Raw genomic sequence first — 15,584 nt, 5'->3', positions numbered from 1 at the left:
TATGTAATATCTAATCATATCAAATTATAATCTCGGATTATATACTCTGCTCTCTGTTCTTATTCTTTATAATTATTGTCATTACTCACTGATCATTGATTATAGATGTTTATGGTTATTGTGATTTCTCATTGATCATTGATTATCCTTTCACTCTTCTTTAAAGCACATGAAGATAACTTCTAGCTTCATGAGTAAAACTCTATTTGATTTCAGTTTGTATTATCATGAAGATAACTTCTAGCTTCTAATAATTATTCAACCCAATAACTATCTCAGCAACATACTTGAATTCAACTTATACAATATAATGCCAATAAAAACATGATTTCATGCATAACTATAAATTCCGCGGCAAAGCGCGGAAATATTTTCTAGTATATTAAAGGAAAAGGAAAATAGTTAATACATACAGATTCATTACTGCCTACTTTCTGATTAAACTTCAATTTAAATACATCATGAGCAAGCAGATGGATTGAATTTGAACCACTGGTACTCGGCTCTCTAACTGACAAATACACCAAAATCCAAAAGAGCACAAAGCAGACTAGTCGGAGGGCAACAGCGACGAGACAAGGGATGCCCTAGAAAATTGGTGCTCTGTACCCATGAAGAGGAGTATCGATCTACAAAAAGTATTTCATCCGGTCATCTCTTCTCATTGCATTGTATACAGCTTGGACCTGGACATAACAATAAAATGGCAACACAGTTATGTTGGTCAGATGTCAATCGATTCAAACACAAATCTATGAAGATATATTCCATCCATCATAGATACATGGCAATAATATTGACAATTAAAAGTGTGAGGCAGGGAGCGAGGGAGGGGAAGACATGTTCACTAGAAATGACTTGAACAGGACCAATGTTTACAGACACATATTTGCCTCCTGATGATAGCTTCTGCTTGACACGACCCTGTCATAACACATTTGCATGCATCATTTGCTGGGAATTCAACTTATCCACTTGACAAACAAATCTATGAAAACATAATCAGAAATTCAAACCTGTTGTTGATTCAAAATAGGCAACAAAAGTGTTAAAACCCCACAGATTGCAGTAAGATGTTGCATCATCTTGCTACTTTCTAAAGCAGGCATTGGCTTTTATAAAGTATATCATAATATTATCTGTTTACAGATAAATATCAACCTATGATTCCGAGAATGATGACTGAGCCAAGAGGACGAAGATTTCATGAACTTCAAGATAATAATCCCATCGAAAATCATGTCAATCGAAAATATAGTTGGCTGTATGAGAGAGCATGGAAGCAAAGATAATAATTTCGGCAGGAAACTAGTCTGTTTTTTTTCACCATCATATTAAGTTCCAGTGACTAAACTTCTTAATGCATTCTCAATTTGGCTATAGCCTAGAGAGAGTATACCCACTTGGCTGTCTTGTTCCTTATACCCTGAACTATTGGTTAACATTGTTCAGTTCACATCAAGAGAGCCGACTAGGGTTATGAGCTCAGGGAAAAGCCTCCATACTGCATTATGGCCAACAGGGCTATCCACCTTACTTAATGAATGATTGGACAAAGGAGTAACAGGGCTAGTCAGTTCCTTGCAAAACACATGCAGCCTACCCCATTCCTTGCAGTTCTAACGCAACTTAAAACCCAGCATAGCATAAGTTCAACATCATTTCTAACACGAGTCATGCTGTTATACACCTTCATGTTGCCATTTTTCAACTTTAACCTTGCAAGAAGATACTCCTCATTGCAACACATTCACTTATTATCCGGCATTAGATTAGCATTGTAATACTCTTTCTCTAGGTACAAGTGACAAGAAGCATCTCTAAACGGCTACCCCGATTCACTTATATCCGTCCGTGCATTCACATACTTGAGAATTGAACCCTAAAACAAATTGTTGATGGCCAATTCATGTCTAGTCTCAATCAAACTACTCTACTGTGCAACCCACGGAGATCAATATATTCAATGCAATCCTTATTATGTACAAAAATTTCAACCAGAAGCTTGCAAACACACATGCATCATAACAGTCCATCAATATTCTATCGAAAGATCGAAAATTATTGGCAGCCGGAAATAGGAAAACGTATACCTCAAGGACGGGTTGTTGAATTACGGATTCAACAGCAACAACCATAGCCTGCACAAAATCATCCCCTCCGCTTCCAATCGCAGTGAATCCTCTAACAGTTGGGTACGAACTTACCTTAAATCAAAATTACCCAGAATCTCATTAAACTTATTAATCCCTCATCAACTTAAATCCCTAACGCAAAGTAAACTTATCTTACTCAAGACTACAAAGCTGAGATTTCAAAGAACCAAAACCCAGAACTAAAAATCTAAATGGGCTAAGATCAATTAGGTATTAGATTGCATTGGGCTGACGTGGAGTGAGAAACGTTTCAGCCGTGAGGAAGAGTGAGAAACGTTTCAGCCGTGAGGAAGAGGAAGCCTACGTGGAGGGAAGAGTGAAAATTGTTAGGGGGGGAACTTGAAAAAAACACTAACGTTAGTGGGCCGTTTGCTTTTTTCTTATCCCACATTTGCTGTCAGTTTGACAGCCATTAGATTGCATTGGGCTGACGTGGCGGGCTCACATGGTTTTCCAAGCAGATCCTAGCAATACTTTTTCTAGTAGAGAAGCCGGATCCCCAAAACAAACCCTTCAACGAACAAAAGCCCTTTCCCGTCGACCTGAAAGTCGTTACGGCAATTCCCGGTTTCCATAAAAAAAACAAAGCCCCACCTTTTTTCCAAGTTACCTCAAAATCCAATTTCACGTCTTCTACGCTCTGCCTTCTTCTGATTCTGAGCCTGCTCACCGTCACAATCTCGTCGCCGGGATCGCCGTTGATCCTCCGCGCCGTCAACAACGGCACCGTCGATTTGAACGTCACCAATTTCGATGCGGTGCTCCGTGAAACTCCGGCCACCTACGCACTAGTTGAATTCTTCGCTCACTGGTCAGCTATTCCCAATTCTCACCACCACTCATTTTCGTTTTCGTCTCTTCAATATTGATTCTTTTCCGTTTTCAGCTCTCGTGAAAATTTCTGAGAGCTAATTTGGACTCTGGCTCAGTAGACAAAGTATTCTGTTGGTTGGATGATCTTAAATTTTGAGTCTTTCTACTTAATTTGACTACTTAATCCTGTTTTTTTCGTTTTGGTATTGCAATTGTTCAAGGCATTTAGAGTTTATATACAAGTTTGACTGATTTTTTGTTAATGTTGACCTTGCAGGTGTCCGGCATGCCGAAATTTTAAGGTAAAATGTTACATCGCATCAGAGTTTTGTGTTTAACAATATGTAGTGTGATTGTTGTCTTATTGTTAAGTTTAAATTTGCAGCCGCATTATGAAAAGGTTGCGAGGCTGTTCAATGGGCCTGATGCTGTGTATCCGGGGATGTTATTGATGACAAGGGTTGACTGTGCATCAAAGGTATGAATCTGTTTTGTGTGTGTCTGTTTCGTTTCCTTGCTGTGAGGATAACCTATTGTCTGAGATGAGTTTTTCTTCTCGTTGAAAAAGTCTCCATTTTTTTTTTTGCTACAATGTCATGCATAAAATTTTAGATGTTGTACACCTGGCAAGGATCTGAAGCGTCTGTTAGTGTGTATCTTTGTTAATCTTGACATACCACTCATCAAGTCATCATTCCTGCATAGATTCTAGCCAAACACATTTTTCTTTATAAGTGAGCCTAATCTACTGTTGACTCACTGATAGAATGTTATAGTTAACCTTGCCCCCAGTTAAGTGTTTCATTTGCTACTTCACAGTGGTAAACTGTTCAAACTAGGATTTTTGTATTATGGAGTCATTATCTCTTGGTATGTCTTGAGCTGTCCATAAGTTGTTTTTAATACTAAGTTTTCTACCTATTTATGATCACTTGTGAAGGCTGCGGTACCCTTTTTGTAGGATGGGTTGTGGCAGACATGATTGATAATTGATACTGTTCTGTTTGTAACGGCTGTTAGAATTCCAGGTTAAGAGAAAAGTAAATAGATTCTAGTGGAGCATCTAGTAATATGAATATTGAATTCATTAAAAAAGATGGTTGATGTTAAACCTGTATCTGCATTCTTGAGCTTTATCGTGTTAATTTTCTAGACCATTATTCTGTCATCGTGCTGAGTTTGACAGTAGTCAGTAGTGTCTTCTGAATTAGCATATTCACTTACTGCTTCCTTTATGTTTGATTAAGTTTTTATCAAAAAACATGGCTTGGTTGTTAGACCCTATCCTTAAACTTGTTTGGCAGCACAGATAAATACCAAACTCTGTGATAACTTCTCTGTAAGTCATTATCCTATGCTCTTTTGGGGCCCTCCATCTAAATTTGTATCTGCTGGTTGGGAGCCTAAACAAGAGAAGAGTGATATACAAGTCATTGATAATGGGCATACAGCTGACCGGCTGCTTAGTTGGATCAACAAGCAAATGGGCAGGTATGATGTATTTATATCTATAGTTTTATTTAAATGAATTTTACATTCATGCAAGGAAAGGGTATTGATCTGATAGACATTACAAATACCGGGGATGATTTCTCATTCCAGATGAGTAATTGATGCATGCATTATTGTTGATATAAGTAAAAAAAATTCTGTAATTAATTAACTACAGGGTGTAGCTATTTTATGGTAAACTTGAGCTGTGTAGAAATATAGACCATCATCTATGCCTTATAATTTCTATGGTCTGTTTCAAACTCTCTGTCAATACAAATTTCTTGACCTTAAGCACTCTTTGACTCTCCAAATTGGTGGTTGATCCTGTACATTAACCGGAGTGAGGAATGATTGCGTATTAAGGTGTTTCCGAGGATGATAACTGGCATTTTGCATTTTATTTTATTTCTTGTACTTCAAGTTTCAGTTGCACGAAATATTGCTAACGCTTCCTAATGGTCTATAATGTCTCAGCTCATTTGGATTGGAGGATCGAATATCTCGCAATGTGGCACAAGCACTGTCATCTCTGAAGTAATTTCATAGTATGGAGCACAAGAGTTTTAGTGGAACTACCTTAAACCCTAAGAAAAATGCTACTGTTATTTATATCCAGAACTCATGTTCAAGTCAGTTTGTTAGCCGGCAAGTGTGCTTCTGCTTTAATTTTCGATTTCTTGGATTTTGCAGCCCCTTTCTCTAAGTATTTATGTTTTCTCAAAGATAAAAAATAAAAATAAAATAAAAAATCAGGTTGTTTACAAATTGCAGACTCGAATTATGCTTCTCGTAGTAGGAAATCAGTAGTGAAAGTCCAAATAAACATCCAACTTTTCACAAACCACAGCCCTCCATTAGTAATTTTTCAATGAATATGTGCATGGAGATGAAGTGCGGTTTCTAAAAACGGGTGCCAACTTCACTCCCCTTAGATGAATTCGAATTGGTTCTCTTCTTGTTTGCAGGTTTTGGCCTTGGTTTTGTACTCGCCCTTTCCCCTTCCTCAATTTCATCTTCCAAACGAAGCAAATAAGGAAGACACCAACTTTCATCTTGCGAATGAAATAAACAAAGAAAGATCCACTTGGTAGTCGGAGTTTTCAAGAAAGATGCACTAGGCCTATTTTGAATCAACCTGTTTGGATTTGCAAGGGCAATAACTTACTAATACTATTGAGAAATCTAATTGAAAATTGCCCTTCGTTTTCATCCCCAAAACAGGCAAATAGATACAAACATAAAAACTTTGGGTTAGTCCTTTGAAAAGTTGTCGTGAGAATCATTATGCACTGATTTATATAGTAACTCTAACAAATGGGAACAAACAGCAGAAGTAGTTTGATTGCTAATAGTAAATGTAATTCACATAACTGATAACTCCAACTAGTACATAGAGACTAGACACACTCCTCTATCTCCTGCACTTTTCTTGTTAACTGTGACACCAAATACGAGATAGATAGCACAGGCAAAGCCCCCTCACGATCATGATGGTTTAGTTTATGCTCGCAGAAGAAGAGTGACCCCGAAGGAAATTGTGCACACTATAAGCCCCATCAAAGCCAAGAACCCGTACCCCCTGTAATTTCCAAACAAACAGTCAATCAAAAATTAATAGTGCATTGACATACATCCTAAATGTAAAATGGCGTCACATGCAACTATGTTGATGCTGTGACACCATACATTGGTAGACTAGCTCGATTATATTTGCATTGAACTAGTCTATCTATGAACCCGGTAAGTCATCTTTAACAAAATGTAGGTACAACACAAGATCCATAAAAAAAGGGGAGAAAAGAAACAAACCCGATAGGGAGACGCTTTTGGGGGTCGCCGGTGGAGTAGCCTTTGAAATAGAAATAGCGAGAAACGGTGTAGAGCAATCCGAGGGCGGCGGAGATGCAAGGATGCCTGAGACCACCCAAAAGGAGGAAGACAAAGAACAAAGGCATCATTTCAAGGGAGTTCTGGTGACCTCTCTGAACACAGTTGAACACCTTGGCGTCTTTGTTGTCGGACTCCGATGCATACATGGTCGGGTAAAACACCTTGTACTTCTTCCTGGCCTTACCCACTTGGAACGCCATGAAGAAATTCAGAAAGCTGTAGAGGGCAGCCACCAGAACCACATACCCGTAATCTTTAGGAAGCAATTCCACAACTGAAGAAGAACCCATTGAGGATCTCTGTAAAAGCTTATGAATTGAGATGAGAGTTGAACAGGTGAGTGAAGATATGGATGGACCTCTTCACGTGGTTCTGGTCTTTATACTAAGTTTCCGACTTTTTCTACAAGGCAGTTTTGTACATTTTCAATGGATTAATAATAAGGATGTGCGAGTTGGTGTTTCATTCTAATTTCTAAATCTATAGGCTTCCATTTTTCTTCTTGTTTTTAATGTTACCGGCTCTCCAAGTATTCCAGAACCTTCAGAGTTGGGACAAATGAAAATTTATGCAATTTCATTTGAATTTCATTTGCACACGTGGAAAACCATTGACCAAATTGATGAAAATGCCAATTTTGCTCACCCCATACCTCATCAATTTTTTTTTTTTTTTTTATAAATTTCAGTGCAGAGGATTACAATTTGCTTCGAAAACCGTGAGCTGAGTCAATGATCTGGGAAACAGTAATTTTGAAAAGAACCAACTCTAGTGATTGAGAGCATTTGACCACTAATTACCAAAGAAAAATACAGATTAACAGTATCCAGTATCCAAAGCTTCTGCATTGTCACCGCTGTCAGGCCAAAGGCAAAGTAACAAAAACAAATAGAACAAAACGAAACAAGAGGAAAAGCACTATTTGCTGACAATATTATTTGTTGAAATGAAAAGATTATTAATTTCTCAAAAGCCAAGACAAGTTTTATGCCTATTTGCTGACAATATTATTTGTTGAAATGAAAAGATTATTAATTTCTCAAAAGCCAAGACAAGTTTTATGCCTATTTGCTGACAATATTATTTGTTGAAATGAAAAGATTTCAACATATTTCATTCTTCAGCCCTTTAGTTTCCAGAGTCTACCTTTGACAGCGAAGCAATGTTAAACTGGTTGCAGGATTTTTCCCAATTTTGGCCATCAATATACTTGACCTCAACATGGGTTAGAGTTCCAGGATCAACACACCTATATGTGATGGCAACCCCATCCGGGTTTGAGCGTGGATAATAAAACGAAGTTATCCCACAGACCTTACAGAAAGTATGCTTTGCCGTGTGAGTACCAAAGCTATAAGTTGTGAGAAACTGTTCAGAATTACCCAAGAGTTCAAATCTTTCATAAGGGACAATGAAATGCGTGTTACCCCTCATAGAGCAATTTGAACAGTTGCAACTCCATGCCACAACATTAGTAGGTGCTTGCACTCGCCATCTTACATTCTTGCAGTGGCACCCACCATCATGTACTGTCATCTCAGACTCCATGCTTATGATTATAATTCTTCAACTGCGCTAATGCACACAATATGCAGTTTGCTTCCCCTGTGAATAAATATAAGCAGCATAGCATAAGAGTTTGCTTTGAATGGAATCTAGATCTGTATTTGCAATTTCCTTAGTATCCTCCATTTCCATTCAGAAACAGAAGACTGTTGATACTGAATACATAAAAGTAATAAAATGGATCCATAACAGATAAACAAAACACGATACCACACCTTTCTAGCCAATGGAGATAATATACATGCTTTGAGGCAATAGTACCTATAGATAGCTGTAATACTTTGAGATATAATATTGCTATGACAGACCACAGGAAGTTAAACAAATTACCCTATTCTTCAGTTAGTAAATGAGTAATTCGAAATATGCATAGTTGCATACAAAAAGAAATATATCCAAAAACCTTGGCGCAGAGATTATAGAATACAAAGATCTGCACTACTATTATTGAAAACTAACCATACTACAACTTTCTCTAAATGAGGTCACTCAAATTGTGAAAGCCAGGATCCAGGATGAATGCATGTATCTAACATCCAATCAAGAAACTTCTATAGATAACAAGAACAGGACACATGGTTCTTATTTTATTCCTTCAGCATGGTGGAGAAGAAATTCTACATGAAAGGTACAACAGGAAATCCAACTTATAAAACAATTACCTTGCATATATAAGATGCAGCATTCATACCCAAGAACTCAGCTACAAGCAAGAGTTCAAACTAATTAGTTGACAGCATAACGAGGATATGGTGAATCCTACTCTGAACTTGTAATGGGTTTTGAAGAAAACAATCATTACAAAGTTACAGCTCCCATGACTACTCCTACCATGCCCAAACTGTCTTACACAGGAAGAAAAATTGGACAGAATAATTTCCAGACCTGTATGGCTAAAGAACAGATTCCCAGAACTGAACCATTTCCCACAAATAATCCAACCCTTCCCCCCTTGCGTCCTCATTCTCTCCACTCTTCTTCTTTTCTCATTAAGGAATTAGAGGAAAAATAATTGGAGCATCATTGCAAATTGAAATCAGTGGCCGATAGGCATATGAACTGATAAGAACCATTTGCTAAGAGAAAATTTCTAGTCTCCAATTTTCCAGCAACGGGAAACTTAGGTGACTGAAACGCCTAGAATGAAGCCCCTAGAATTTTCCTCAACTTTTGTTGGTGATCTTCCTTCTGAAATGTTTAGCAATTGTTTCTTTTATCTCCAATCCTAAGTTTGAGTCTGAGATCCTACACGTTGCTAATCACCTATCTGTTTGATAGTCTCGATTAACACTCCACAATGATCTATCAGGCTTCTATTGAAATTTGAACAAACAGTAAACGTGAGAAGTCTGCAGTCACCAAAACCAACTTACATGTGATTTCCAAGTTATTGCAGGGCCTCGCATTAAATTGATTGATGCTCATTTCAAACTATAAACTTCCTAATATGTGGAAGTGTGCCCATGCTTTCTTGAATCTGGTGCTGACTGGTTTAATTTATATAATGAAGCACACCCAACAGATATCACCCAAATAACATACTAACCTAAAGACAAAATTCACCAGTGACGAAGTCCATGTGATTGCACTCTACCTTGAAACCAACAGCCAATTACCCCATCCACTTGAGCCGGCCAATTGGAGGTTGGAAATTCAACCAACCACATACACAAAACTCGAAAGAGGGACATACAATAGAAGACAGGAAGAAGGAAACTTAGAAGATGAAGAGAAAAGTTTTGGTTAACTAAAAAATCCAGTCTACCAAACACTGATGCTAAACCGTGTTTGGAAGACCCAGTAGGGAAATAAAAAAAAGAACACATCCAAGCAAAACACAAACATAGAATAGAATACACATGAAACTAAACTATACATAAATTCTACGCGTTATAGGCGCAGAGTGTCACAATGTCTGTCGAAAAAGACAAAATAATTGATAAACTATGCTTTCCCTAATGACTGATGCTAATATCAGGAAGCAAAATGGAGGGGAATATTTTATTTTCCCTTGAAAAGTAATAACTTTTATTGATCAAATGAAATGTCAGATTAAAAGTGGACAGAAAGCCAACCATAGAGACAAACAGCAGAAAATTCATAAATTTTTAACAGCAGCGGTAAATGGAAACCAGCCTATGTAAAACAGTAACCTATACTATTGCTGCCTGGCCAATCTAGCACAATATAAGAGAAGTTATAGTTTCTGAAAGTCATGGAAATCAGAAGGCTACTGAAACAAAAGCCCACTGAGCTGACCTGAATCTTACTCTCACCTAAAGTTCCTCGACCATTGCACCAGTGTAATCTTCTATTTCTTTCCATCCAGAGCACACAAATTACAACCAACACACTGCTACACCAAATAACTTTCGCCTTCTTCCCTTCTTACCAAATGCAAAAAGGTTAGGCAAAAAGAGCAGGGAGTGTGGTCTCCCGATACATTCCAGCCTCCCTAAACTATTTCTGCCAAAAAATAGAAGCAACTTTACAATGCACAAAAACATGAGTGTACAGCACACCTTCAGGACCCACCTAGATTGAAAAATATCGCAAATATTCATCCTCCCATGAGTGTACCCACCAGCGTGAAACCTTGACCTTGGCCGGAACTTTATGTTTCCAGGTAAGACTTGCCGGAGAAAATTTGAGTTCCAGTCTATCATCAATCAGAAATTTGTGAAAGGACTTGCAAGAAAAGCACCAGAAGCTTACAGCTTCCATTTCTCGAAGCCAACAAACCGACTCTTTCTAACGGCGGTTAGATTTGCATCTCGAAGACAAACTCACTTGGTGTAGCAGCATTGATAATCTATATAGTGTTGAGAAAGCTCAATTCGAAGGTTTATCCTGAACCCAAAATTCTTCCTAAAATCTCACTACTCCCAACATATACAGGTCTACTTTGATATCCAATCAGAACAAGTCCAAGACAGAAAAGTAAAGCAAACAAGTTAACTAAGAGCTGCATTTGGAGCTAAAAAGCAAATCACACACACAAGGCAAATGAATAGAATTACCCACCCAGATTTTAGCAAAAGAATTGACTGTAGAAAACGACTTTGCGAATCTGAAATTGGAATTGGAATTGAAAGATTACCAAAGTGAGAGGTTGCGAGATGAAGATGGACTCCACTTTCTTCTTCTTTGCGTTTTCCTTTTTGACCCCCCAACTCCACTTCCTATTCATCCTTGGAAATAATGCCTTCCAAGTTCCAAATTGCGACACGGAGCTACTCCGTCCAAAACTGCACCCGCACCCCATCAAATAATGTGGTGGTCTTTTTTATGCCCAAAACCGCACCCCATCAAATTAAAGGTAACACTAATTTGAGATAGCGAACAGACCACAGTTCACCGTCACATATGCATTGTATTTTGATTTATGTATCAAAATACGCAACTATTACGACGTAGTTTTACTACGATACTGAAAATTTCTCCTCTTTGGACAATAGCAATAAATGCAGATCAAGCTATCAAATGGGATAATTTCTCATTCAGATTTTGCTTGCTTTCATCGACCTCTACTAAGTCATTATCACAAAACATACAATCTATGTTTGTTCTCAATTGAAAATTGAGTGAAGACCTTAGTTTGCATGTCGCTCTGTATTACACCCACGTACCCAAATTTACCAGTTTACTAGTCATTTGGACAGTAAACGAATAGAAGAAACCACTTCTTACCTTAATTTTGACCTTTTAGTGGGTCAAAAAGTTGAATTTTTCTTCAGCTCAGTATTCGAGGATACTTCCTTCTGCAAAGTTGAAGAAGACGTTAAATCGAGTTCGTGGACACATGGTACGCGAAAATTGGAGTTCGTATGAAGAAGTTAAGGTTTGAAAAGTCAAAGTCACTATTTCGGGAAGTTTATATAAATAGCAAGTTTGCATTTTGAAACCTTCCATTTCGGGGAGTTCCCGTTTTGGATGGAAACCCCTAATCCCAAACTCTCTCTCCCAAACCCAGTTTACAACCCGACCCAGATTTGGAAACCCGACGAGTTCTCCATCGTTCCAGCGACCCAAACCGCTGGACCACCGCTGTTTGCCATCTCCTCCTCTTGCCATCCTTGGAATCAAATCAAGCTTTGGAACCCAAAAAGAAGAGAAATTGAGGTCGAAATAATTCTCAATGTCAAACCGGACAACCCGATTCTATCTACCCGTTCCTACGACTTCCGGCCGGGAATTTTGGTAGGTTTTGAAGCTCGAGTTGCAATGATCACTTTGCTACGCACCTTGCTTGCCAATTCGATCGGGGGAAGGAGAATCAAAAATCGGAAAATCTAGGGATTTTTTTGGAGCTTTTGAGGTGAATTCCCAATCCCTCGTTCATTTTCTAGCTTTGTTGTAGTTATGAAAGATGTTGGGAATGTTGATGTGAATCTTTTGGCACTGGGTTTTGCAGCCCAATTTGGGGGTCGGAATGGTGGACGTGGGGCCCACGTTGCCAGCGTTGCTTAGGAGCGTTTGCCAGCGGTTCTGGCCATATTTGTTGGGTTGTTAGGTAGAGTTCTGTGTTAGGAACACATTGGTATGATTTTCGTAGCCATTGGAGTACTTTTGGTGAGCAATTAGGAATTTCCAAAACATCGTGAAATTCGGATTTCTATTCAGGAAGATCCGACCATTGGATCAATTCCAATTTTTGATAGGTAGTTATAGTTATCGAGTTAACGTAATCTTTGGAATTTGAGATTGTTCTGATGAAAATTTGGGCGTTTGACGATTATTGTTGAGAGGTTTCGATATCGTTTTATTTTCAAGTTTAACATTCGATACTAAAATTAATGGTTATAAATTCTCATATTGCTCAAGACGACACATAGATCGAGCTCGAGGAGAAATTTGTCGGACGACCATCATAGCCGCAAACCAGTGAGTGGACATTTGTTTTTAAATTAAATATGCATATATGCAATATTATTCTTATTTTCCGATTGAGATTTAATATATGATTTTACAATTTAGAGATTCTTTAAATCGATGGTTTATCGAAACTTTATAAATTATATTTTCAATAGCATGGTAATAATATCCGAGTATCTGGTTTATGCTTTTATTATTGAGTTTTGTAATGCTTTCAATCGAGTATTTCGAATATTGAGTTATTGAGAGAAAAATGATGATAATTATCGAGATTTCATGAGTTTAATATTTGAGTATAAACGATTTATCGAGATTTCTTATGTTCAATATTTTAAGAGAATTATTGAGTTCAGTTTCTTCAAGAAGGTAAATATGAGAGGTGATAATTATGTTAGCACATGCATGCATTATCTGGTCGACAGTACCCTCTAGGTAATAGTCTAGCCGGCAGTATCCTCCAGACAATATTTTGGTCAGCAGTACCCTCCAGGTGGCATGAAGCACGCTAATCAACCCAGTTTCAATGTACCAACCCAAAAAAATCCAATTGCTTATGCTTCTTAGGAAGAAAACATATCAGTTTTGACCTACCAACCTAATACCACCAGCCAAGCCGTTGTTTTGTGAAAACCATTACCCTCTACCTCTATTATAAAAAGACCCAAATCTAATAGAATTATCATCTGCAAAAATTTGCTCAATACTGTAGTTAGGTTCCTTCTTCATAGAAAGGATGATAATGGTGTGTGAGGCTACTAAAGGCCCAGAAGAGGAGGAAAATGGTGCTATCAAAGTGTCGGATCGACCGTGGGTACTATAACCAATAGAATCGATGATTTACCAGAGGTATATTTCTCAATTCACCAATATATCATTGACAACTATTAGGGCTAGTTAAGTTGATAACAAACGTTCAATTTAATAACTTTTTATCTGTTTTCACTTGATAATATTTTGCTTTCCTGATTCTTTCATGTTACACTTACTCAGATGGACTAAGCCATGCGCAATCTTGATGACCATGGACTTGAGATGGGAGAAGGACATGGTTTCAGAGGACTCAACATCAATGAGGGCAAGTTTGTATGGATAAGAATAATAGTTTCTAAAGAGGAAAGAGACCATGGTGAGATTTGGGTCTCTGGGTAATACCAGAGGTGGTTTGAGTGACTTGAAAACTCCATCATGATCATACCCATATTTCTCCATTGCAAATTAAGCAAGAGAAGAGTGATGGGTAATTGGGTAGGTGTTTTGATGGAAAGATAACAATTTATTCAGATTTGGGGCAAATGGGTAACACTATATGTTTGTCTCTAGTTTTTCGTTATATTTTGACTTCAAGTTCAAGTCAGTTTGTTGACCGCCAAGTGTGCTTCCTGCTTTTATTTTTGATTTCTTGGATCTTGCAGCCCTAAAGGCTTCTCTAAGTATGTATGTTTTCTAGCTCAAAGAAAGAAAAATTCAGGTTGTTAGACTCGAATTATACTTCTGCAATGTATCACAAGAACAAAACCAAGAAGCATTTAATAGGAAATCAGTAGTGAAAATATAAATTAACACCAAACTTTTTACAAACCACAGCCCTGCATTAGTAATTTTTCAATGAATATGTGCACGGAGATGAAGTGCGGTTTCTAAAAATGGGTGCCAACTTCACCCCCTTAGATGAATTCGAATTGGGGTATTCAAATATCTAAAATTTGTTTTCTCTTCTTGTTTGCAGGTATCGCCTGTTTTGGCCTTAGTTTTGTACTTGCCCTTTTCCCTTGCTCAATTTCATCCTTTCAAACGAAGCAAACAAGGAAGACACCAAATTTCATTTTGCGAACGAAATAAACAAAGAAAGTTACCACTTGGTAGTTCGAGTTTTCAAGAAACATGCACTTGGCTTATTTTGAATAAACCTGTTTAGTATTAGCTTACTAATACTTTTGAGAAATCTAATTGAAAATTGCCTTTCGTTTTCATCGCCCAAATAGGCAAATAGATACAAACCTAAAAACTTTGGGTTAGTCCTATGAAAAGTTGTCATGAGAATCATTATGCATTGATTTATATAGTAACTCTAACAAATGGGAACAGGCAGCAACAGTAGTTTTTTATTTTCATTTATATATATATATATATATATATATTTTAAGAATAACAGCAGAAATAGTTTGATTGCTAATTGTAAATGTAATTCACACAACTGTTTGACAGTTTGACTCCAACTGGTACATAGACATGAAAGCCTACAAAATACAAACACTAGCGTGGGTGTTTATTTCTAACCTCCTTAATAAACATTAGAAGCGAACTTTTCCATTTATATTAGGAAAAGTTATGACTTTTCCATTCAACTATGACTTAATCGATATTTTCATTATTGTTCAAGGAAAACCTAATTTGTGTTTAGCCCAAACTCTAGGTTACTTGACCTAGTGGTAATAGGGTTCGATTAGAAGGATCTAGATTCCTAATTGATGTAAGATTACTTTCCTTGTATGATTGAGATTCTATGCATTGTAATCCTCTATATAAAGAGACCCCTATTATCAATGAGAATACACAGCGAATTTCTCTCAATTTCAGTTTCTCTACAACACGTTATCAGCACGAGCCTCTAACCGTGAAACCCTAATTTCGTAGCCCTCAAAATCTTGCAACCACCACCCCACATATCGAAGCCCTAATCCCAAGGAGCCCAGAACTGGCTGCGGAACCACCGGAACCGGCCTGAAAACCCCTGAACTGGCCGTCGGAAAAATCGGACCGATCTCTGCCCCTGCCGAACCCCTGCCGAGT

General features: G+C 37.7%; 4 protein-coding genes and 1 long non-coding RNA gene across 12 annotated transcripts; 2 read left to right on the top strand and 3 right to left on the bottom strand.

Moving 5' to 3' along the window:
• Positions 1-308: 308 nt before the first annotated feature.
• On the bottom strand, positions 309-2,569 carry LOC112194551. Its single transcript, XM_024334778.2, has 4 exons — positions 2,546-2,569; positions 2,094-2,207; positions 841-924; positions 309-686 (listed from the first exon to the last, which is right to left on the bottom strand). Exons 1-4 carry the CDS (start codon positions 2,567-2,569, stop codon positions 630-632), a joined length of 279 nt encoding a protein of 92 aa, XP_024190546.1. The 3' UTR covers positions 309-629.
• Positions 2,570-2,601: 32 nt separating this feature from the next.
• On the top strand, positions 2,602-5,001 carry LOC112194550 (sulfhydryl oxidase 2). Its single transcript, XM_024334777.1, has 6 exons — positions 2,602-2,723; positions 2,818-2,967; positions 3,247-3,271; positions 3,355-3,447; positions 4,279-4,460; positions 4,938-5,001. The coding sequence occupies exons 1-6, from the start codon at positions 2,602-2,604 to the stop codon at positions 4,999-5,001; spliced, it is 636 nt and encodes a 211-aa protein (XP_024190545.1).
• Positions 5,002-5,721: 720 nt separating this feature from the next.
• Positions 5,722-6,798, bottom strand: LOC112192141 (microsomal glutathione S-transferase 3). The gene is made up of 2 exons (XM_024331728.2): positions 6,273-6,798; positions 5,722-6,042 (listed from the first exon to the last, which is right to left on the bottom strand). Exons 1-2 carry the CDS (start codon positions 6,641-6,643, stop codon positions 5,964-5,966), a joined length of 450 nt encoding a protein of 149 aa, XP_024187496.1. The 5' UTR covers positions 6,644-6,798; the 3' UTR covers positions 5,722-5,963.
• On the bottom strand, positions 6,650-11,204 carry LOC112192148 (centromere protein V-like). 8 transcript variants are annotated; one of them, XM_040516394.1, is made up of 3 exons: positions 11,020-11,203; positions 7,438-7,958; positions 6,650-7,364 (listed from the first exon to the last, which is right to left on the bottom strand). In XM_040516394.1, the coding sequence occupies exon 2, from the start codon at positions 7,899-7,901 to the stop codon at positions 7,482-7,484; it is 420 nt and encodes a 139-aa protein (XP_040372328.1). In that variant the 5' UTR covers positions 7,902-7,958; positions 11,020-11,203; the 3' UTR covers positions 6,650-7,364; positions 7,438-7,481. The 8 variants fall into 8 exon arrangements, with proteins under 8 accessions (XP_040372328.1, XP_040372329.1, XP_040372327.1 ...); XM_040516395.1 differs by having other exon boundaries at positions 6,650-7,958; positions 10,944-11,204; XM_040516393.1 differs by having other exon boundaries at positions 6,650-7,958; positions 11,020-11,202.
• Positions 11,205-13,468: 2,264 nt separating this feature from the next.
• LOC112192149 lies at positions 13,469-14,756 on the top strand. The gene is made up of 2 exons (XR_002933391.2): positions 13,469-13,640; positions 13,785-14,756. It is a non-coding gene; the product is annotated as an uncharacterized LOC112192149 (long non-coding RNA).
• Positions 14,757-15,584: the final 828 nt, after the last annotated feature.

The sequence above is a fragment of the Rosa chinensis genome, chromosome 3 (assembly GCF_002994745.2).
Source record: "Rosa chinensis cultivar Old Blush chromosome 3, RchiOBHm-V2, whole genome shotgun sequence".
NCBI classification, from domain to species: Eukaryota; Viridiplantae; Streptophyta; class Magnoliopsida; order Rosales; family Rosaceae; genus Rosa; species Rosa chinensis.
Note: the sequence above shows the minus strand (reverse complement) of the source record. Positions and strands in the feature narration are given on the sequence as shown.